Source organism: Tachyglossus aculeatus, chromosome 22 (genome assembly GCF_015852505.1).
Source record: "Tachyglossus aculeatus isolate mTacAcu1 chromosome 22, mTacAcu1.pri, whole genome shotgun sequence".
NCBI classification, from domain to species: domain Eukaryota; kingdom Metazoa; phylum Chordata; class Mammalia; order Monotremata; family Tachyglossidae; genus Tachyglossus; species Tachyglossus aculeatus.
Window position 1 is genome coordinate 15,339,426 of NC_052087.1, and position 23,154 is coordinate 15,362,579.

Consider the following 23,154-nt stretch of genomic DNA (forward strand, 5'->3'; position numbering starts at 1 on the left):
CACCCAAAGGCTGAATTTAAAATTCAAAGCACTTGGAACAAAATCATAGATCAAAAGGAATCTCTTAATATTTTCTTTCCTGCATCCAGGATCTCTAATCAACTGGCATAGCTTCCATTTGGGGAGGTAAGTGATTGGTCACTTGGCCAGGGTCAGCCAGGGCAGTGGCCAGAGGGTACAAAGGGGGTAGCCCAAGAGTAAAGTGACAATAAGCAGCTTACCTGAGTGATCATAGGAAAGCCCATGATGAAGAAACAGATGCAACAACCAAGTGTAAAAACAGGCTTATGGGTTCGCAAGTACTTTGGAAACTCATCTGAGATGGATGTCACTATAGTTTCAATAGTGGCAAACTGTGGAGGTTGCAGAAAAGGAAAACAGTTAATCAAACACCCCACTCTAGGGAGTTGCACTAATTTAATACCAGAAAAATCTACAGGGCAATTATTAGAATGGATCTTCAGTTGGTTAGAATAAATCTTCAGAATCCCACCCACCAGATTCACTCATAGAGTGTTTTAAGCTCATTCTGTACCTTTGATATGCTGATTCTTTTTGTGTCAATTCCATTTTATTTGATTTTCTATTTGTAAAAAAATATATTCACTGCCCAAAGTCATCTGATAGGTATCTACTACTACCTAAAACCACCAATCCTTTCAAGATTTCATCAAAGTCCCCTGACAATTTCCTTTGATTTTATGTCATTTTCATCCCCAAACTAATATTACATCAAATGACCAAAAGTGCTCAAGACAAATTCCTGGAACCCAGTCTAGAAAAGAAGAGCTATGCCTGGCTCTGCCGCTTTCATTCATTCATTCATTCAATCGTATTTCTACTACCCTTTCTACTCAGCTAGACTCGCTCGCTCCCCTTTCCCTTCGCCGCTCTCGCACCACTAACCCACAGCCCTGGATCACTGCCACTGTCCGCCTCCTTCGCTCTTATGCTCGAGCTGCCGAACGCTGCTGGCGAAAGTCTAAACACCATGCCAACCTCGTTCACTTCAAGTTTATCCTTTCCTGCCTTAACTCAGCCCTCTCTTCTGCCAGACAAAACTATTTCTCCTCCCTTATTGACACCCATGCCCATCACCCCCGCCAGCTCTTCCGTACATTCAACTCCCTTCTCAGGCCCCCGGTTCCTCCCCCTCCTCCTTCCCTCACCCCCAACGATCTGGCCTCCTACTTCATTAACAAAATTAAATCCATCAGGTACGACCTCCCCAAAGTCTCTTCCCCCCTTTCTCCAACCCCCCGGCTCTCAACACTCTCTGCTACTCTCCCATCCTTCCCAGCGGTATCCTCAGAGGAACTCTCCTCCCTCCTCTCAAGTTCTACTCCGGCCACCTGTGCTTCTGACCCCATTCCCTCTCATCTTATGAAATCTCTCGCTCCATCCCTTCTCCCCTCCTTAACTTCCATCTTCAACCGCTCACTCTCCACTGGTTCCTTCCCCTCTGCCTTCAAACATGCCCATGTCTCTCCCATCCTAAAAAAACCCTCTCTTGACCCCACCTCACCTTCTAGTTATCGTCCCATATCCCTCCTACCATTCCTTTCCAAACTCCTTGAACGAGTTGTCTACACGCGCTGCCTAGAATTCCTCAACAACAACTCTCTCCTCGACCCCCTCCAGTCTGGCTTCCGTCCCCTTCATTCCACGGAAACTGCGCTCTCAAAGGTCACCAATGACCTCCTGCTTGCCAAATCCAACGGCTCATACTCTGTCCTAATCCTCCTCGACCTCTCAGCTGCCTTTGACACTGTGGACCACCCCCTTCTCCTCCACACGTTATCTGACCTTGGCTTCACAGACTCCGTCCTCTCCTGGTTCTCCTCTTATCTCTCCGGTCGTTCTTTCTCAGTCTCTTTTGCAGGCTCCTCCTCCCCCTCCCATCCTCTTACTGTGGGGGTTCCCCAAGGTTCAGTGCTTGGTCCCCTTCTGTTCTCAATCTACACTCACTCCCTTGGTGACCTCATTCGCTCCCACGGCTTCAACTATCATCTCTACGCTGATGACACCCAGATCTACATCTCTGCCCCTGCTCTCTCCCCCTCCCTCCAGGCTCGCATCTCCTCCTGCCTTCAGGACATCTCCATCTGGATGTCCGCCCGCCACCTAAAGCTCAACATGTCGAAGACTGAGCTCCTTGTCTTCCCTCCCAAACCTTGTCCTCTCCCTGACTTTCCCATCTCTGTTGACGGCACTACCATCCTTCCCGTCTCACAAGCCCGCAAACTTGGTGTCATCCTCGACTCCGCTCTCTCATTCACCCCTCACATCCAAGCCGTCACCAAAACCTGCCGGTCTCAGCTCCGCAACATTGCCAAGATCCGCCCTTTCCTCTCCATCCAAACCGCTACCCTGCTAATTCAAGCTCTCATCCTATCCCGTCTGGACTACTGCACTAGCCTTCTCTCTGATCTCCCATCCTCGTGTCTCTCCCCACTTCAATCCATACTTCATGCTGCTGCCCGGATTATCTTTGTCCAGAAACGCTCTGGACATATTACTCCCCTCCTCAAAAACCTCCAATGGCTACCGATCAATCTGCGCATCAGGCAGAAACTCCTCACCCTGGGCTTCAAGGCTGTCCATCACCTCGCCCCCTCCTACCTCACCTCCCTTCTCTCCTTCTACTGCCCAGCCCGCACCCTCCGCTCCTCCACCACTAATCTCCTCACTGTACCTCGCTCTCGCCTGTCCCGCCATCGACCCCCGGCCCACGTCATCCCCCGGTCCTGGAATGCCCTCCCTCTGCCCCTCCGCCAAGCTAGCTCTCTTCCTCCCTTCAAGGCCCTGCTGAGAGCTCACCTCCTCCAGGAGGCCTTCCCAGACTGAGCCCCTTCTTTCCTCTCCCCCTCGTCCCCCTCTCCATCCCCCCGTCTTACCTCCTTCCCTTCCCCACAGCACCTGTATATATGTATATATGGTTGTACATATTTATTACTCTATTTATTTATTTTACTTGTACATTTCTATCCTACTTATTTTATTTTGTTGGTATGTTTGGTTCTGTTCTCTGTCTCCCCCTTTTAGACTGTGAGCCCACTGTTGGGTAGGGACTGTCTCTATGTGATGCCAATTTGTACTTCCCAAGCGCTTAGTACAGTGCTCTGCACATAGTAAGTGCTCAATAAATACGATTGATTGATTGATTGAGCACTTACTGTTTGCAGAGCACTGTACTACGCGCTTGAGAAGTACAAGTTGGCAACATAATGAGATGGTCCCTACCCAACAATGGGCTCACAGTCTAGAAGGGGGAGACAGACAACAAAACAAAACATGTGGACAGGTGTCAAGTCATCAGAATAAATAGAGATAAAACTAGATGCACATCATTAACAAAATAAATAGAATAGTAAATATGTACAAGTAAAATAAATAGAGTAATAAATCTGTACAAACATATATGCAGGTGCTGTGGAGAGGGGAAGGAGGTAAGGCGGGGGGATGTTGAGGAGGAGAGGAAAAAGGGGGCTCAGTCTGGGAAGGCCTCTTGGAGGAGTGAGCTCTAAGTAGGGCTTTGAAGGGAGGAAGACAGCTAGCTTGGCAGATGTGCGGAGGGAGGGCATTCCAGGCCAGGGAGAGGACATGGGCCGGGGGTCGAAGGCAGGACAGGTGAGAACGAGGTACAGTGAGGAGGTTAGCAGCAGAGGAGCAGAGGGTGCGGGCTGGGCTGTAGAAGGAGAGAAGGTAGGTGAGGTAGGAGGGGGCGAGGTGATAGAGAGCCTTGAAGTCAAGAGTGAGGAGTCTTTGCCATGTAAAACCTGTGTACACTTGCTGTGTACACTTGTCTGCTGTGTAACATTGGCCAAATCATTTAACTTTTCTGTGCCTCAGTTTTCTCAACTTCAAAATGGGCATTAAGACTGTGAGCCCTCTGTGGAGAGGGACTGGGTCCAACCCAAATATCCTGTATCTACCCCAGTGCTAAGTACAGTGCCTGGCACATAGAAAGTGCTTGACAAATATCACAATTATTATTATCATTAGTAGCAGTAATAGTAGTACCAGTAATTCTCAGATCACCAAGGTCTCCCTGCTCTCCAAATCCAAGCCATCCTCCTCAGAGCAATTAACCTCCTTAGAGCAGATTCTTGCCAATTGGGCAGAACCCCTCTGATTTGTTACTATTGTGGAAACCCTCTGATTTGTTACTATTGTGGAAAGTGAATGAAGCAATTCCACTCTAGAGGTGGTTCTGAGGTACAAGTCGCTGTGTTACCAAAAGAGGAGAGAAAAAACTCTACCTACCATTGTGTCCAATCCCAGTGTCAGAAGCATCAGAAAGAATATAATGGCCCAGAATGGAGAGAGAGGCAGCCTGGTTAAAGCTTCTGGGTAAACCACAAAGGCAATACCTGGCCCTGGACATAACAAAACAAAATTAAATTGCAGGTTCTCAACTCGCACTCAGATCATCACAAGACACAAGAACAAACAGTAGCTTAAATTCAGGGACATTCCTAAATTGAGGTTCTGTTGACTTTCTGGCTAGATGAGGTTGATGGTCTTCCCGTTAGTTGTTTATTCCTGGGGCAAGAATAGTATCAATCTATTAATCAATCAGTGGTATTTACTGAGTGTGTACTATGTGCAAAGCATTCTACTAAGTGCTTGGGAAAGTACAAGTTTTTGGTAGACGTGTTCCCTGCCCCCAAGGAGCTTACAATCTAGAAGGGGAAATAGACATTAAAATAAACTAGAGAGGGTTGAATTCAAGTGTTTAAAGGGTACAGATCTAAGTGCATAGGTGATATGGAAGGGAGAGGGAGTAGGGGAAATGAAAGCTTAGTCAGGGAAGGCAACTTGGAGGAGACATAATTTTCGTAACACCTCCCCCTGACCCCGAACTCCCTCTCCTTCCATATACAACACACTTAGACTCTCCCTATCTTCAAAGCCCTATTAAAATCACATCTTCTCCAAGAGGCCTTCCCTGACTTAGCCCTATTTTCCCCCACTCCCTCTCCTTTCTATGTTGCCTATGCACTTAGATCTGTACCCTTTAAACACTTGGTATTCACCCAACACTCAGCTCCACAACACATATTCATATTCATAATTAATGTATTTATATTAATGTCTTCCCCTCTAGACTGCAACCTCCATGTGGGCAGGGAAAGTGTCTACCAGCTCTGTTGTTTTGTATTCTCCCAAGTGCTTAGTACAGTGCTCTGCTCCAAGTAAGCACCCAATAAATGCCATTGATTGATTGATTTTGGAACACTACCATCTGCCACACTTGTTCCTTAACTTCATTAGCCGATCAATCAATCAATAAATCAATCATATTTATTGAGTGCTTACTGTGTGCAGAGCACTGTACTAAGCACTTGGGAAGTACAAGTTGTCAACATATAGATCACGACACAGGTTTCTGTAAGCCTACTTTTGTCTGAGTCATGAGTCCTTTAAGGTGCAATAATTGTTTTGCTGTAAATAAACTTTGATCTCCTAAACATTTGCCCTGGATCCATCTCAATGACTTCTCCTGACCATGCTCAATGGTCTTGGCTACCTGGTCAGCAGTATCATGGGTAAATACTTGTTCATTGTTTATATTGGAGTTTTCTGTTCCCAACAGGGTGGTTCTAATTGTTCTTGTAGGGTTCTTTGCTAATATTTACATTCTCCAGCAGTTTAATGTTTAGCTGCCTTGGATGTATGAAGAACACTCTTCAGAGCAATGCTGGATAATCAGCGTGCGTTTTGAGCATATCAAATGATGGTCTGTCCATTCAGCACTCTGCTCCATGTCTGGATGTAGCTTTCATCCTTGAGTTCTACTAATCAATCAATCAAACAATCGTATTTATTGAGTGGTTACTGTGTGCAGAGCACTGTACTAAGCTAAAAGCTATGACAGAGTTGATGAGAGATCACTGTCTAGATCATAGATGCATCCAGGTTTGGGAGGCAGGACATGGTGTTGATCATGAGACTGTGTTATCACATTCACTCAGCAAGTCAGCCATTTTTTTATGGTATTTGTTAAGCACTACCTATGTGCCAGCATGTATTATGCAACTTCTAGACTGTGATCCCGTTGTTGGGTAGGGACCGTCTCTATATGTTGCCAACTTGTACTTCCCAAGCGCTTAGTACAGTGCTCTGCACACAGTAAGCGCTCAATAAATATGATTGAATGAATGAATGAGGTAGATACAAGCTAATCAGGTTGGACACAGTCCATGTCCCACATGGGTCTCACAGTCTGAATCCCCATTTAACAGATGAGGGAACTGAGCCACCGAGAAGCAAAATGACTTGCCCAAGGTCACACAGCGGACAAGTAGTGGAGCCGGAATTAGAACCCAAATCCTACTGACTTCCAGGGCCGTGATCTATACCCTAGGCCACGCTTACTTCTCTAGCAGCCATTGATTTTGAGTTTTCCAGTCTCGTGACATCAATGACTTTCTTCCATATGGGCATCACTACCAAATCTAGCATTAAAAATCACTCATTATCAGATATTGGCATTCCTGCTGTAGGCTTGTCCAAATCTTGATAGAAATGTTATTTTTTCTTCAGTGAAGATCATCACTGTGGAACATATTCACCTTAATTTCCTCCTTGGTGAAATAGGGAGAGCAATGTCTCTAAAGGATGTTTCAAGTGTAAGTTCCATGGAAATATCACTAAATAATAAATGATAATGGGCAAAACTTTAAAAGAAAAGTTAGTGCACTGAGGGGTCTGCAACCACAGTAGGATGAAATAATATTATTTGGTATTTATAACTGAAACATAACCACATACTAAATGAAATATATTGCACTATTAGATCTTAATATTGGCAGGGCTTAGGGTTATTTAAAACAGAAAGAACAACATGTGTAAGATACTGCACCTTTAGGTTTTTATTTGACAGTCTGTAACACCAAGATTTAAAATATTCCCTTTGTGAACCATAAAAGAAAAGTTGGCATTAAGGTACATTTCAGAATGAGTCTCAAATGTAGAGAAAAGAAATCCATTTATGGCCAGAAGCCAGTCCAAAACCTCAGTGTCAGTGAAAGGCATAAAGTCAATATGTCTGTCTTGAAATATTCACTGCTAGAGAACCAAGAAAAGCAGGAGTTGTAAGTCCATCAGAGTTAAGGTTTAGCTATCAATTTTTATCCCTTTTTTATGTAATAGGAGTGAATCCTTTTGATATCATTTAATTTTTTTTTTAAAAAAAGGGCTCTTCCCCAATCAGGTAATCATAAACTCAGTTCAACTGAACTAGCATCTCTGGGGAACATGAGGTTGGCAGAACATTTTTCAATTGACATCCCCAGGGACGCTTCATGAGCCACCTGGGGGGATTCTTTCAAAAACCTCACAATAAATAGTGGCTGCCAATCGCCATGGGGAACTCTCAAATTAGTCTAAGGGGTTCACTTCCCAAAGAGTTACCTGGGTCTACCCGTAAGCCCGCTGTTGGGTAGGTACTGTCTCTATATGTTGCAAACTTGTACTTCCCAAGTGCTTAGTGCTCTGCACACAGTAAGCGCTCAGTAAATACGATTGAATGAATGAATAAATGAATATATTACCTTCAAGGGAGTTCTAGCTAAGTTCAAGTGTAAAACACATTCTCTGACAGTGTATGCTCATGACAGCCTGACAGTCAACTTATTTTATTGAATGGTAAGTATAGAAATAAATGCTGATGCTTATATCTAGGGTCTAAAAGAAACTGGGTTGAGCCTAATGGTACCAGGCTGTGGACTTAAAAGAAACAAATAGATTTTCGTTCCAATTTGCCTAGGTGGCATGGGGGTCTATATCTCTGAGGGAAAATGAGAGTATTTGCAGCAGGTAGATAGATCTGTACTCTCTTATGGTCATGAAGGACAGGAGGAGGAAGGGGTAGGACTGGCCACAGTCTAGAGAGGAAGACAGACATTCAAATAAATTAAAGATATGTACATTAGTGCTATGGGATTAATAATGGGTAAATAAAGGGTACAAATCCAAGGGCAAGGGGACACAGAAAGGAGAGGGAGTGGGGGAAATGAGGGCTTAATTTGGAGAGGGCTCTTTAAGGAGATGTGGTTTCAGTAAGGCTTTGAAGGTTGGGAGAGTGGTGGACTGTCAAATTTGGAGAGGGAGAGAGTTCTAGGCCAGAGGCAGGACATGAATGAGGAGGCAACATCAATATAGATTAGACTGAGGAACAGTGAGTAGATTGGTGATAGGGTGAAGTGTGTGGGCTGGGTTGTAGTAAGAAAAATCATGGAGGTAAGATAGGAAGACGCAAGGTGATAGAATGCTTTAAAGCCAAATGATAAGGAATTTATGTTTGATGCAGAGGTGGATGAGGCAACCACTGTAGGTTCTTGTGGAGTGGGGAAACATGGATTGAATGTTTTTTAAAAAAATTATCCGGGCAGCAGGTGGAAGTAAGGACTATAGTGGGGAGAGACAGGAGGCAGGGATTTTAGCAAGGAGGCTGAACATAGTCTAGGAAGGAAAGCAGAAGTGCTTGGATGATCATGCTAGCAGTTAGGACGGAGAGGAAAGGGCAGATTTTAGTGACGTTATAAAGGTTGAACCAATAAGAACTGGTGACAGATTGAATATGTGGTAATGAGATGGGATCTACTGGTTTTTTAGAACACTCTACAAGACCATTGATGAGCTTTGTGAAGACTGGATTGAAACCCTCTGAGAGGTTAGCTCTAACAATGGGAAGTTTTTTGGACCTCTTGGCTGTTTTGTTTCAGTCAAAAGCAGAGAGAAATGATGCCCTGAAGGGAAGGTTGAAACATCTATTCATGCTTTGGGAAGCACTTACAGAGGAGATAGCATAGTGTAGCAGAAAGTACCGGGCAGGAAGCCAGAGGACCCAGGTTTGAGTTTGAGTTCTCCAACAGCCTGCTATGTGGCTGAGGGCAAATTGCCTAACCTCTCTGTGCCTTTATTTCCTCATCTGCAAGATGGAGATTCACTACCTGTTCTCCCTTGTACTCAGACTTTGAGCCCCATGAGAGGAAGGGGCTGTGTCCAACAGTGCTTGGTGCATAATGAGTACTTAACAAATACCACAATTATGGTTATTATTAGTAGTAATAAGAATAATAATGACATTAATGGCATTTGTTAAGCACTTACTATGTGCAAAGCACTGTTCTAAGTGCTGGGGAGGATACAAGGTGATCAAGTTGTCCCAAGTGGGGCTTACAGTCTTAATCCACATTTTACAGTTGAGGTAACTGAGGCACAGAGAAGTTGTGAGCTGCCCAAGGTCACACAGCTGACAGGTGGCGGAGATGGGATTTGAACCCATGCTCTTTCCATTGTTAGCATTATTACAAGTCCACCAGCCCTTCTCTCTTGTCTACCCAGTCCCCTGGCTTGGTCCAGACCTTCTATTTTGGCCATTTTAGGAGACAGGTCTCTGAACTTGCTTCTTCACCACATGACTGTGATGTCATTTAACTCATCTTCTCTTAGTCACACTGGCCACCACAGACATCCAAGGAAAGCAGAAGTTGCTGCCACGGAAATGTGGCAGTTTCTTTGCAATTGAGCATGTGATTGTGTCCTGTGAACTCTAACATCAAAGAGTTTGGTCCTTCTATTTTATTTTCCTCTAAATGGAGACAGGAAGAACAAATAGCCCTTTGATCTGAAAAGATCAAGAAAAAAATCTTTGGACAAATAAAGTAAATATTAACTCATTAACTTGGGCAAGGCATTTAACTTCTCATACCCCAGTTTCCTCATCTGCAATATGGAGATTCAATACCTGTTCTCCCTCCTACTTAGACTGTGAGCCCCAAGTGAGACAGAAACTGAGTCCGGTCTGATTAACTTGTATCTACTCCAGCACTTAGAACAGTGCTTAGTAAGCGCTTAACAAATACCATGAAAATAATAACAATGCAAGGCTCTTCACTAACAGAACTAGGAGAGCCTTGTAAGCCCTCAGGAAGCAGTATGGCCTAATGTAAAAAGCACGGGCCCGAGAGTCAGAAGACTGGGTTCTAATACCAGCTTCTCCACTTCCCTGCTGTGTGACCTTGAGCCAGTCACTTCACTTCTCTGTGCCTCGGTTCCATCATCTGCAAAATGGGGATTCAATGCCTGTTGTTCCTCCTACTGAGACTGTGAACCCCACGTGGGACCTGATTATCTTGTCTCTACCCCCAGCATTTGGTACATAGTAAGCACTTAACAAACACCGCAATTATTATTATTATCATTATTATTAATTCATCCAGCAGCTATATAAAATCTCCCTGCTAAGAGGTGTGTAATTTAATGAAAATGGGATCATTGAAATGTAAAATATCCCATCTCTTCTAGCAAAAGAAAACCTGTCTGGAGACAGCTTATCCATTCACCAGCTCCTCATTAATCAATTCCACTCATTATTTTGCAGAGAGAAAAAACACAAGCTACAGTTTTTGCCAACTGCATTAGTGGCCAGGTTGGTTCTGTTCTGAAGACCTGACTCATGGGAGTGGATGAGGCAGGGCCTCAAGACCTTCAAAATAATCAAATTTTAGAATAGTTAGCCTTACTTCCTAGGTAGATAAATGGCTTGTTTCTACCCTGGAAAAGACTTCTAATCGAAGATTACATTCCAAAGAGAAGCTTGAAATTGCTGGAGCATTTCAATTCTGGCAGAGAGGCAGAACATATCCTTTTCAACTTGAGGAACTGGTCAAAGCTATTGGCTAATAGAACAAACATTCACCAACCTACTGATTCCACAGACACCACTGAGTCTTGCCCATCCAAACAACTGATGATGACACTGGCTGCTTTGTGTCTGACTTTTATTATTATTAATAATAATAATAATGGTATTTGTTAAGCACTTACTATATGCCAGCACTGTTCTAAGCACTGGGTTAGATACATGGTAATCAGGTTGTCCCACGTGGTGCTCACAGTCAATCTCCATTTTACAGATGAGGTAACTGAGGCACAAAGAAGTGATTTGCTCAAGGTCTCTTAGCAGACAAGTGGCAGGATCAAGATTAGAACCCATGTCCTCTGACTCCCAAGCCCGTGCTCTTGCCACTAGACCATGCTGCTTCTGCTATTCTTTTCTTTTCCTTTTCTTTTCCTATTCTTATAATGATAATAACGATGGCATTTATTAAGTGTTTACTATGTGCAAAGCACTGTTCTAAGCGCTGGGGAGGTTACAAGGTGATCAGGGTGTGCCACGGGGGGCTCACAGTCTAAATTCCCATTTTACAGATGAGGTAACTGAGGCACAGAGAAGTTAAGTGACTTGCCCTAAATCACACAGCTGACAATTGGCAGAGCCTAGATTTGAACCCATGACCTCTAACTCCAAAGCCCGTGCTCTTTCCACTGAGCCATGCTGCTTCTCTCTTTGCTTGAGAAAATGACACTGGGGCACTGTGCTAAGTGTTGGGGCACTATACTAAGCACTGGATATGAAGATCTGCTAATCTTGTAATAATAATAATTGTGGTATTTGTTAGGCACTTACTACTTGAACATTTTGCTGAGCACTGAGATCCCTATCCCACATGGGCTCATATTTTTAGATTGAGCTGCCCTGAAGGACAGGGACCATGTGTAATCGCCACATGTCTATTCTTTCCCAGGCTATAGAATACAATAAGCATTTAATAAATTACTACTACGACTACTACTACTACTACTACTACTACTAATAATAATAATAATAATAATAATAATAATAAAAGAAATGGAAAACAGGTAATTTTCAGAGAAGAAAATTGAAGCACAGAGAAGATAAGTAATTTGCCCAAGGTCTGATAAGTGGCAGGGTGAGGATTAGAACCCAGGTCTCCTGATTCCCAGTCCTGTGTTCTTTCTATTAGGTCATGATGCTTAGTATAAAGTAAATGTTATACTAACTAGAAACTTAATGTAGAGAACTATGACCATCTGGTTTCTATCTCCACTGAATGTGATGAAGAGGAAATGGGCTCAACTCTAATTTCAATTCTGCATGTTGCAGATGGAGTGTGAGTTTTAAGAAATTAAAATCAATTAATGATGGAGGCTGGAAGTGACTGCAAATAGTTTAGGAAGCCCTGAGTCTGGGATGGTTTTGGAGCAGCCAGGATGGGCACAGAGAAATGTATTCTGTGGCCTCTCAAGAAAGCTGCCAGGCAATAAAGATTCTAAGTGAAACTCTCTTAATCTAGCTTCCTGCTTGGCATGGCAAAGAATCCATCAGCAATCTTTTTCCTAAAGGAAAGAAAGTCCAACCAAAATGCTGAATTGGGCATTTCAGAAATAGGACTGGGAACAACACATTTTTGAACCAGTTTCCAATCTTATGTCTTGATGACTCCTGCCATAACAATCTTTCAAAGTTGCTTTTCTAGCATGTTCTGCCGCTCTTGCTGATTAGGAGTTTACAGTTGGGCAATCAGTTCTCTTTTAAAAATGGATACTTTTCAGAAAGCATCACTCCAAAGAACACACACCATGTGGCATCCAGTTGTTTCCCCTGATCTGTGAAGCAACACAACCTTGTGTTCTGAGCCACTGTGCTCAGAGCCACTGCTTAGCAGCTATTGAGCACAGTCAGCTTGTGTGGGTGCACAATGCTGCTAAGACCAAGTTTACTATTTTTAAACTTACTGCAAGGAGGGAATGACCTTTAGTAAAATAGAGCCCAACAGGGCTCCCACTGAGTTGACTTTGGGGATGCTCCATAGATTTCCAAGGTCAAATCTTAGATATGAAAATGTGCTCGGTACCCATTGCAAGGCCAGACACTGAGCCTGGAAGAATAATGGATTCCTCTTTGTGTCTTGAGACCCAGCCTGGTCTCATGTAGGGAGTGGAGAGACAACTGCAACTCTCCAAATGATTTCCTTTTCTAAGATTTTCATCTTCCCCACAGAACTGCTGCCTCATTAAAAAAAATATCTGTAGAATACCCTCTCCCTGCATAAAGCCCCAAGTTAACTTTAAATGTAGGAAAAAGCTGGGAAGGTCATCTGCCCCTTTCTCAAGTTGGTTTATTTTTTTTTTGGGGGGGGGGGGGGGTTGTGGTATTTGTTTTTGGTTTTTTAAGGGTATTTGTTAAGCACTTTCCAGGCACTGTACTAAGCACTGGGGTAGATATAAGACAGGTTGGATGCAGTCTATGTCCCACATGGGACTCACAATCTAGTTTGAGTGAGGAGGATTTAATACCCATTTTACATGCTAGATGAGGAAACTAAGGCAACTAGAGAAGTTAAGTGGCTTGCCCAGTGACAAACAGCAAGCAACTGGTAGAAACAAGATTAGAACCCAGGTTTACTGATACCCAGGCCCTTTCCACTAGGCTTATAGCCCCCTGATCCTCCCACTCTCCTACAGACAATTCACCATGACATCAAACTCCTCATCCATCCCCACCAGAAGTGGTAGGCCTGGGATTGGTGGGGTCTAAAGATTTCATTTTTGTTAATGGCATTTTAAGTGCTTACTGTATGTCAAGCACTATTCTAAGTGCTAGGGTAGATGCAAGTTAATCAGGTTGGACACAGTCCCTGTCCCACATGAAGCTCACAGCCTAAGGGTCTTCATTTTGATGACTATAAGCAAGTTGGGCATTATTATTTCAATTTCAATTTGTTTTATTGATAAGTTTTAAAAAGAGTCTAGCTTCTGATAAGTTGAAACAGTGAGTCTGCCAGCTGAGTTATCCCTGAAATGTGGGGCCAGGGGTGACCTTCCTCTAAGATCACCCAGGTCTCCAAGTTTGTAAAACCAGTTAAAGGCCGTAAGTCATAAACATTTGCACACTTACAATAGGGATCCCAAGTCCCGAACCTCCATTTTCTAGACTTCCTTCCCAAACAGGGAAACCCGAAGGGATGAAACACAAAGCTCAAAGCACACCGCTATGGGTACATACCTTGGTCTGCCACATTTTCAATGTTGACTTTACGCTCATTTGCCATGAAGCCAATGACGGAAAAGATGACAAAGCCTGCAAAGATGCTTGTGGCACTGTTGGTGCATGTTACAATTAACGTATCCCTGGAGAGAACAAATACCACATATCGCAATCTGTACCACTGGAATTTCAGATCACCCCAAAATAAGCGATTAGAGCAAAATAAGGATGTTGGAGAAATGACAACCACCATACAGTCATTGCTCCCTGGAATGCAATGCCCTAGGCTAGTCCCAGTTACACTGAATCACATTTACTAGAAAATTACATACCAGTCGGCAGGGCAAAATATTTGGTCTCACTAAAGGTTCTCCAAGAAAGGCTGGATTTTAGATCCAACCCAGACACCCAAGGTTATCCTGTAACCTTAGGTAAGTCACTTAACCTCTCTAGAAAAGCAAACTGTTAAGTAATAGTCCCTCTGTGCCCTAAGGGTCATTTCTGGTATATGCATCCCTTTAAAAAGTGGAACAGGGATAAGGAAGGTGTTAGGGAAATCCCTGGAGAAGTGCATTTCTACAGCCCACCTCCTTCTTCCTTCAGGTGTTCTTGTCTGATGCTGATCAGGTCTGGGGCCTACAACATGCTTTCCAGATATTTCCCCAACATCTTTCACCCAACTGATCAGAAGGGAAAATGGTGGAGAAAGGCCTAGAAACATAGTTCGGAAAGTTTTCAGTCTCATCTGGAAATTCTAGCCTGCCCATGCTAAATCAGGTACAACTTCAGTGTTCACCAGAGCCTCTGATCTCCTCCCACCTCCCGGCCTCAACACTTCCATTTGTCCTGAAAACTATTGGAAACTAGTTCTCTTCCATTCATTTCTTCCCTCCCTTGAAGGAACTAATCAACACCCTCCCCAGGTTTATATGGGCAGGGTTCTATGATGAGTGATTGACAACCTCTGCAGGCTTGTTGGGGGAGTGATTATCTTCCTTCCTTCCTTAATTTTAAAGGTCCTGGGTAATGGTCTTTATTCCAAGTGCAAATCTGACCACAAATCCCCAGAAAAGGGCAGAGGCAGGAGGGGGCAAGGCTAGCAGCACGTGCCACCAAGCATCTCGTGGTGGTCTTGCAGCTGCCACAGTCATGGTTTCCCTGTGAAATTTTCAAATCCATGAAGAAGTGCTGTGCCATCATGAAAGTCCCTGGTTCTGGGAAAATGATTCTTTCCTCCCTGAGTATAAACCTGGTCCAAGAGGGAGAGCCAGATCAGAAGCATATGGAAGATCTCCTCCTTTGCAGTCTACCCTGGGTGGAGGGAGGAATCAGGCAGTTTGTCTCCAATTTCACAAATGGAGGAACTGAGTAAGACCCCAAGCAAAGCAATTTACACGGCCATCTGAAGAGGGAAGAGAAACCAGATTTCTAATTCCCAGTCCACAAAGACTCACTGTCGCAGCCTACCTGTAGCAGTTATTGTGGAATTTGTTATAAGATGAGAGGGTTATCAGGCCTCCCCAGGCAGCAGATAAAGAGAAGAAAATCTGAGTGGCAGCATCTTTCCATACCTATGTACCAAAGGAGAAGAAACTTAGCACATCATAAATGGAAACTTCAGTGGAGCTAATAATGTCAACTTTGCTACTGGGATCAAATCTCCCAATTACTCATCTCTTGGTGATCCCAATGGGAGAATGCAGTTTGAATAGATTTATACATTTTTTCTGTCGACGTGAATGGCTCAGATACACTTGGAAGCACCTGAAGCAGATTATTCAGTAATGTACACTATGATAATCAAATTCAGTGCAAAGCAAAATGGCCCAAAAAGACATAGATAGTTCTAATTGATGGTAATGGGAGCTTTGTCCAAGAACTATAGAGTGAAACAGCTTCATGTATGAATTTACAAATGACCAGGAGAAAATGTATCCAGTATGAACCACAAGATTTATAAATACACTGATGGATGTACAAAGAAAACTGTTATTTGCTTGTACATAAAGCTGCTATATAGAGAGTTTTTCACTCTAACTTGAGAGCCAGCTCAATCATTTCTTGGGAATGAACTTCATCAAATTAAAATCCAGGTCATTTACCCCCTCAATTTTCACCTCATATTACCTGAAGTGGAATACTCTATTTGACCAATTTGCTAAAAAGTAGAATCCAACATGGATAATATCCACTTTCTTTCTAGTAGAATCCCCAGTGGATCCATCACTTCAAAAGTCTCTGATGGATTTCAATCCTCACTGCTTATAGTGAAAATTGGAATCCCTCTGGTTCTGTTCAACAATGTTATTCAGAAATTTTCCCCCTTAGAAAGAATCCTCCTTTTCCTTCCTCTCCTCAACCACTCTCTTATCTCATTCCTCTCTTTCTCTAATCTATGCTGATTTCACCAACTCTCACCTCCTTCATCTACCTCTCTTGATTAGCTTCTTAGAGCTGGGAGAGGGGAGTAGATCAGGAGTGAGATATCCAAATACAAGAAAAGTAAAGATAAAATTGCAGTGGGTATTGTGTCTGCTTTAGAGAGTTGTAGGTAATTAGTCTGTCTTGTCACCTTTAAATATAATTACTTTGTGCTTTGCCAAGTACCATTATTTTCCTGTTTGCATCACTTTCCCTCATGCACACTTTAATTAGGAACAGATTTATTTCATGAAATAATCTAAAAGCTAATCAGGGGATTTCATTTTTCATTTTAAGATCCCAACTCCTTGACAGCCATAAACAATTATTCAAAGGCAATCTAAGAATCCCTAATTATACACTTAACTTCAGCAATTTCCTACACACATCAAACACCAATTCCAAAGGCTTTACAAAAGCTCAATAATTCGTTCAGTCACACAGACTTAGAGGGTGGGGAAGACTCAGTGGAATTTACAGATGGCATGATAACTTGACAGAGGTACATAATAAACAGCAAGTAATAAATCCCAATGAGTTATTCACCCTATCAGAGTGCTACAACTGGAATAATAAGCCCACCGTAGCATCAGTAAGTTTCTCCCACTTAGGCGTGATGAAGTACCAGATTCCTGCTCCAGCTCCTGGTAAGGTGACTCCTCGGATAAGCAGGATGACTAGCACCACGTAAGGAAATGTAGCAGTAAAATACACCACCTAGAGAGACCAAAACAAGCAACCCTGATGGGAACGGTTGGAAACTCAGCAATCTTGTTCATGAGACCACATGTATATGACTACTGACCCCCCTGGACAACTGTTAGACACAAGACCTGAAGATTAGACAAAGTAACAACAATACTAATCGTATTTGTTAAGAGTTTACTTCATGCCAAACACTGTACTAAGCACCAGGGTAGATACAAGATAATCAGGTCCCACATAGGGCTCACGGTCTAAGGAGGGAGAATGGGTATTGAATTGAAATTCCCAATTTGTAGATGAGGGAACTGTAGCACGGAGGAAGTGAGTGACTTGCCCAGCAGACAAGTGGCAGAGTCAGGATTAGAATTCAGGTCCTCTAACTCTCAGGCCCATGGTCTTTCCACCAGACCATGATGATTCCCAAGAAAGATGAGATGCTAGAAGCCGTAGGAGAATCCTCTGGGTGGGGTATCCCCAGAGCTTCTAGTAACGATTACAGCAAAAATGGGTTTGTATTATTTAGTACAAGCATTGACTAGGACAAATTTCATGTTATTGGTACTAAAAGTGTGTGTCTATGTGCAACAGAATGCTACAGCTAACAGAATATCCATTCCCATGGTGCCTTCGAAATTCAGGAAAGAATCCTACCTTCCAGTAGGTTCTCTCTGCACTTTCATTGGCACCTAATCACTGTTCCCTAACATTGTCTCTAAACACCAGGACAGTTTCTCAGTGGGGACTACATTTACCAAAAAGTGAGAACAAGGGATGAACTGGCTGTCATATTTTCTCTTGTCCTCTACTGGAAAAAAGAACATTTCATTCATTCATTATATCATATTTATTAAGTGATTGGGAAAGTAAAATACAACAATAAACAGTGACTTTCCTGCCCACAGTGAGCTCGCAGTCTAGATGCAGGGGAGACAGACATCAATGCAAATAGCTCTCAGCTCTCCCAGTGTCTGTACTACTCTTTCAAGGTATGGGACTTTAGAGAACATAGCAGAACATTTGGATAGCTATGGTGGCTGCTTCTGGGCCATGAGGAGCCCAAAATATGGCTCCTCTAGCTACAGTGGCATTTCCCTCTTGTATTTATCATTACATATAACAAATAAACACGTGTTTATTTTATATTGTTATTTTTTATATTTTTTAAAACATTATATATATATATATATATATATATATATATATATGTTTTAACTGTTTTGTCCTTTTATGTGTGTCACCCAAATCCTTCCCACTCCCTCCTTAGATTGTGAGACCCTTGAGGATCAGGAACCATACCAGATTTTCATTTTGAAATTTTGTTTTCCCCAGTCCTTCGCACAGTGCTCTGTTTAAAGTAAGCACTTACTAAATACCATTTCTACTATTACTACTACTATTTCTACAACCACTACTATTACTACTATTACTACTACGGCTGCTATTGCTACTAGTGCTGTTATTACTACTATTACTACTACTTCCACTCCTCAGGGCTTTCCTTGTTGGACTAGAACTTCATAGTTCTGAGAAATTAATGAAACTGAGAGCCAATCAGTCCTTTTACCTTATCCCGCTAACTGAAAAAGTAGAAGTTGGGAGAAGCATTGACTATGAACAGAATCAGCATAAAGAGAGTATAACAAGCCTAACTTTAAGCTCACAGTTTAGTTCATTAGTTTCAAAGCAGCTCACAGGAAGGAGAGAGCAAAAGGAAACCAACTAATCTCTGCAGCACTAAGCAGATGTAGATTGCTAAATGCAAGTCAGGGTTTCACAATGAAAAGGGAATATGGAGAAATATGATTAAGAGGTAAGCCACAAAGTTAGTTCAAGGAATAGAAAGTAAAATCCAAGAGGTTCAGAGAGTGAGCTAGGATTATTTGGCCTCAGGGACGAGATGGTTGAGGGTGATTGAATGCAGACTTCAATATCTGATATGCTTTTACAAACTGAATTGCAAATCACTATCCTACTCTCTGCTGAGGATAAGAAAGGAAGGATTGGGTTTATTCTGAAGCCTGAGGAAATCTGGAAGTCTCTATTGCTAGTAATGACATTTATTCATGAAGTTTCAATCACAAAGTACTCAGCAATAATGAGCACAATTAAACAGGGCATTCACCTTGCCATCCAATTAATCTGTCATGATTAATGCTATGACAGGCTAATAAATAGTAATTCATTTCTTATTAAAACTACTTCAGTTAAAGATTGCTTACTGTTGCACCTGTTTGGGAATCTCTCTGCGTTAGCCAAATGGGCAGAGTTCAAGTTTGAATTGTCCCTTCAGATGAGGAATGCATTTGCTCAGGTCCACCAAAGTGCCTTTAACAAAACCAGAAACTCTTATTCTGGCAAAATCAAGATACCCAAAAGCAAAAATTACATCTAGTCGGGGCAATTTTCTATTTAATACCCATTTCATGGCTCTTCCCCTCTACTGCAGAAAAAATTAGCAGATAAACTAGTTGAACTGAAGAGCTAATTCCGTGTTTATCTGTTTTCGTTTTCATACCCAACTTCTCTCTCTTTATTCACAACTTCATCAATGAAATTGATACAACTTCATCAGGACAATTACCCTGTCCTAATCAGCTAGAAGATAAAGTGATTGCTTAGAATGATCTTGGAACATTATTTTTAAATATTTCTAATATCCTACATCAGTGGATTGTTGGGATTCTGGGCCAGCATATATTCTGTGGACTGCTCTCCAAATAAACAGAGGTGAAAATGGGTGGTGCCTTCAATGGAAATGGAGTAGGTACTTACCCAAACCCCCACCTCCCAGAGCAGAGACATTAGGATCAAATAGGTCATTGAGATTCTATTGATGTTGAAGTATATGAACGCTATGGTGCAAAGCACCCATAGAGAGCTGATAGAGTAAATCCTAGTTATTCATCCTACCTCTTGGGACTTCAGGCCTGAAAGGCTCGACAGATTTCCCTGCTTTCTAACCACTTGCTCTAGGCCTAGGAGTCAGGGAAAAGCAAGAAACTAAATGAATACAAAGATTTGGGAGAAAGTCAATAAATACCGACTGACAGGGTTCACCCCAGGCTGGTACCTCCACCTACACATTCATTCATTCATTCATTTAATTGTATTTATTGAGCACTTACTGTGTGCAGAGCACTCTACTAAGCGCTTGGGAAGTACAAGTGTGCACATGCACACACACACACACACACACACACAAACACACACACAAACCTCTGTGTTCCATTATATTGTACTCTTACAGCTGCTTAGTACAGTGCTCTGTACACAAGAAACGTTCAGTAAGCACCATTTTATTGATTGATGCTTGACAATTCACATTTCAGTTCATAGTTTCCCACTTGACCTAGCTTATACTAGGAGAAGCAGCATGGCTGGGCTTGGGAGTCACAGGTCATGGGCTCTAATAACGGCTCTGCCGCTTGTCAGCTGTGTGACTTTGGGCAAGTCACCTCACTTCTCTGGGCCTCAGTTCCCTCATCTGTAAAATGGGGATTAAGACTGTGAGCCCCATGTGGGACCACCTTATCACCTTGTATCCCCCAACGCTTAGAACAGTGCTTTGCACAGAGTAAGTGCTTAACAAATACCATTATTTTTCATTTATTTATCATTTTATACCCCAAAGCAAGGTTCTGTTTTGTTCCACCTGCCATAACAAATGCCTAGGATTCTCCTCAGATGACAAGTGTCATGAGTTTAAAACCTATCAGTGGGCTGCTGGTAACTTTATCTTATGGAAAAAGAAATTCTTACTTTTCCTGATGTTTTGATTCCTTTAGCAAGGGATGCATACACAATCACCCAAGCCAGAAAGAGACAGACGACTAACGGCCACCTGATTTCACCAGGATATTCAATCCCTGCAGAAATCTTCAACACAAAGTACCTGAGAGTTAAAAGAAAAAAATAGTAGTGACAATAACGGGGCTGCAGTCTCCAGGTTCAGCAACTTTATAATATCGTATTTATCATTCTCTGAGCCACAGAGAGTCCATCAGTCAATTTCGGCTGATTGCACTGGGGAAAAACCCCACTATTCCTCCTCGACCCCAACCACATATGCACATATTCCTTATGGTATGGGATTCCCAAACAGCCTAGTTCTCTTCCACCACTGGGAATCTGATATCCTGCTTCGGTTTAGATTTTTAGTGATCATAAGCTTATGGGATAATCCTAGCCCAGCGACAGTCAGTTGCTTAAACTAATACCACAGTTCTGAATCAAACAGTTCTGAATCAATACTGGGCTAGTGTTATTTGGAACTGCCATGACTGGAGTGTTGCAAGATCGGATCATGGATACAATATCAAATTGCACCAGGCAGGTTATCCCATACACATACAGAAACTTTATTACCTGGCTGCCTGCCCTCCGAGGGATTCAGTTAGTGAAAGGAATGATGTCAGATTTTTCAAATGCCCCAGGCTGCCGGTTGTTTGTAAGGTTATTTTGTGCAATGTGGTAACTAAGCCCTCAGTCCAGTGCCTGAGGCAAAACTTCAGACCCCTCTTCTAGACTGTGAGCCCACTGTTGGGTAGGGACTGTCTCTATATGTTGCCAACTTGTACTTCCCAAGCGCTTAGTACAGTGCTCTGCACACAGTAAGCGCTCAATAAATATGATTGATTGATTGATTGATTGATTGATTCTCAATTTGGAGTCCCTTAGAAATGAATTTTCACCCTTGAGTTTCAAGATCCAGCCCCCAAGGGTCAGCTATTCCTGTTATTTACGGTGATGGAGTTGAGCTCTTGGGAGAATTCACAAGCCACCAACTCACCACCAACTCATGGCCACAGGTGAGATATCTCACTGTTAATAATGGCATTTATTAAGTGCTTACTATGTGCAAAGTACTGTTCTAAGCGCTGAACTGTTCTAAAGCATTAGAACATTGCCTCCTACCTGTACTTCACTGCCTGACCATCTCCTTCCCAACCCCCTAAAAGCAAAAATCTAAAATGAACTATAAGACTATACCTTGCTAGTGTCTACCAACTCTGTTGTTTTTCTCTTATTCATTCATTCAATCGTATTTATTGAGCGCTTACTGTGTGCAGAGCACTGTACTAAGCACTTCGGAAGTACAAGTTGGCAACATATAGAGACGGTCCCTACTCAACAACAGGCTCTCCAAAGCACTTAGTCCAGTGCTCTGCACACAGTAAACACTCATAATACATTGATTGATCGATTGATCAATTGCAGCTTCTGTAAACTGAGCAGTGAGTTGCCTTAAACCATGACTGCCAGATGGGCTCAGGGGAAATTACTGATGCCCCCAAAGAGTAGTAAAGCATTTCAACAACCTTTGCAGACTGCAAATTGTTTTACAATATGCCAAAGCCTTGTTATTGTATAATACTGTTTTTCGTAAGCTCCTTGAGGGAAAGGATCATTTCCAGTATAACTACAGTACTTTCCCAAGCATAGGCACTCAATAAATACCATTGACATATTGTTTGGATTAGACTCCCGGATCCTTGACCTATTCCACCTATTTTTTAATCACAGGACAACCCTATTATGAACAATATGATAGTTTCTTTCCAAGTGTTAGAACTATTTTTATCATTGCTCTCATTAATTACCATTTTATCTATTTGGTCATTTTTTCTCATGTTTAGTAAATAAGGCAATTGCCATTTTCTAGGAAACGTCCATCTTACTTGAAATATTCTTCACTCCCACTGACAAACGTCTTGTTGGCCTGGTTGGTGAAATTCACCAGAGTCAAGTTTGGATAGGCAGTCATGCAGAAAGTTGAGTTCTTGATTTGTATCTTGGGGTGATCACCAATGAAACAGGAATCTGTTTGGAGAAAGGAGATGGAAAGGAGGATGATGCAGTAGAGATTATCTTCCCTTTGGGGGTTCCGAAAAGAACAAAAAGAGGACTTTCCAAACAGAATACAACCAAGAGGAAAATGTGCAGTGAGTTAACTTGATCATCTAGAACAGCATAGTTGAGGAGTCAATCCTTCTGGACATAATTATGCAAATAATTTGTCAGTGCCTAAGCACCACCATAATATTCATTCATTCATTCATTCAATCATATTTATTGAGCGCTTACTGTGTGCAGAGCACTGTACTAAGCGCTTGGGAAGTACAAGGTGGCAACATATAGAGACAGTCCCTACCCAACAGTGGGCT

The 23,154-nt window shown here is 42.5% G+C and overlaps 1 protein-coding gene across 1 annotated transcript in view; it reads right to left on the reverse strand.

The window, feature by feature from the left end:
* SLC6A5 (solute carrier family 6 member 5) overlaps window positions 1–23,154 on the reverse strand; it is a 58,056-nt gene that overhangs the window by 20,231 nt on the left and 14,671 nt on the right. The window contains exons 10-16 of the mRNA XM_038765213.1: window positions 22,669–22,810; window positions 20,750–20,882; window positions 16,868–17,002; window positions 15,332–15,435; window positions 13,883–14,007; window positions 4,267–4,379; window positions 222–353 (exon numbers count right to left, since the gene is read on the reverse strand). Of these exons, the coding sequence (XP_038621141.1) occupies window positions 222–353; window positions 4,267–4,379; window positions 13,883–14,007; window positions 15,332–15,435; window positions 16,868–17,002; window positions 20,750–20,882; window positions 22,669–22,810 (884 nt within the window). The remainder of the gene's footprint in view (window positions 1–221; window positions 354–4,266; window positions 4,380–13,882; window positions 14,008–15,331; window positions 15,436–16,867; window positions 17,003–20,749; window positions 20,883–22,668; window positions 22,811–23,154) is intronic.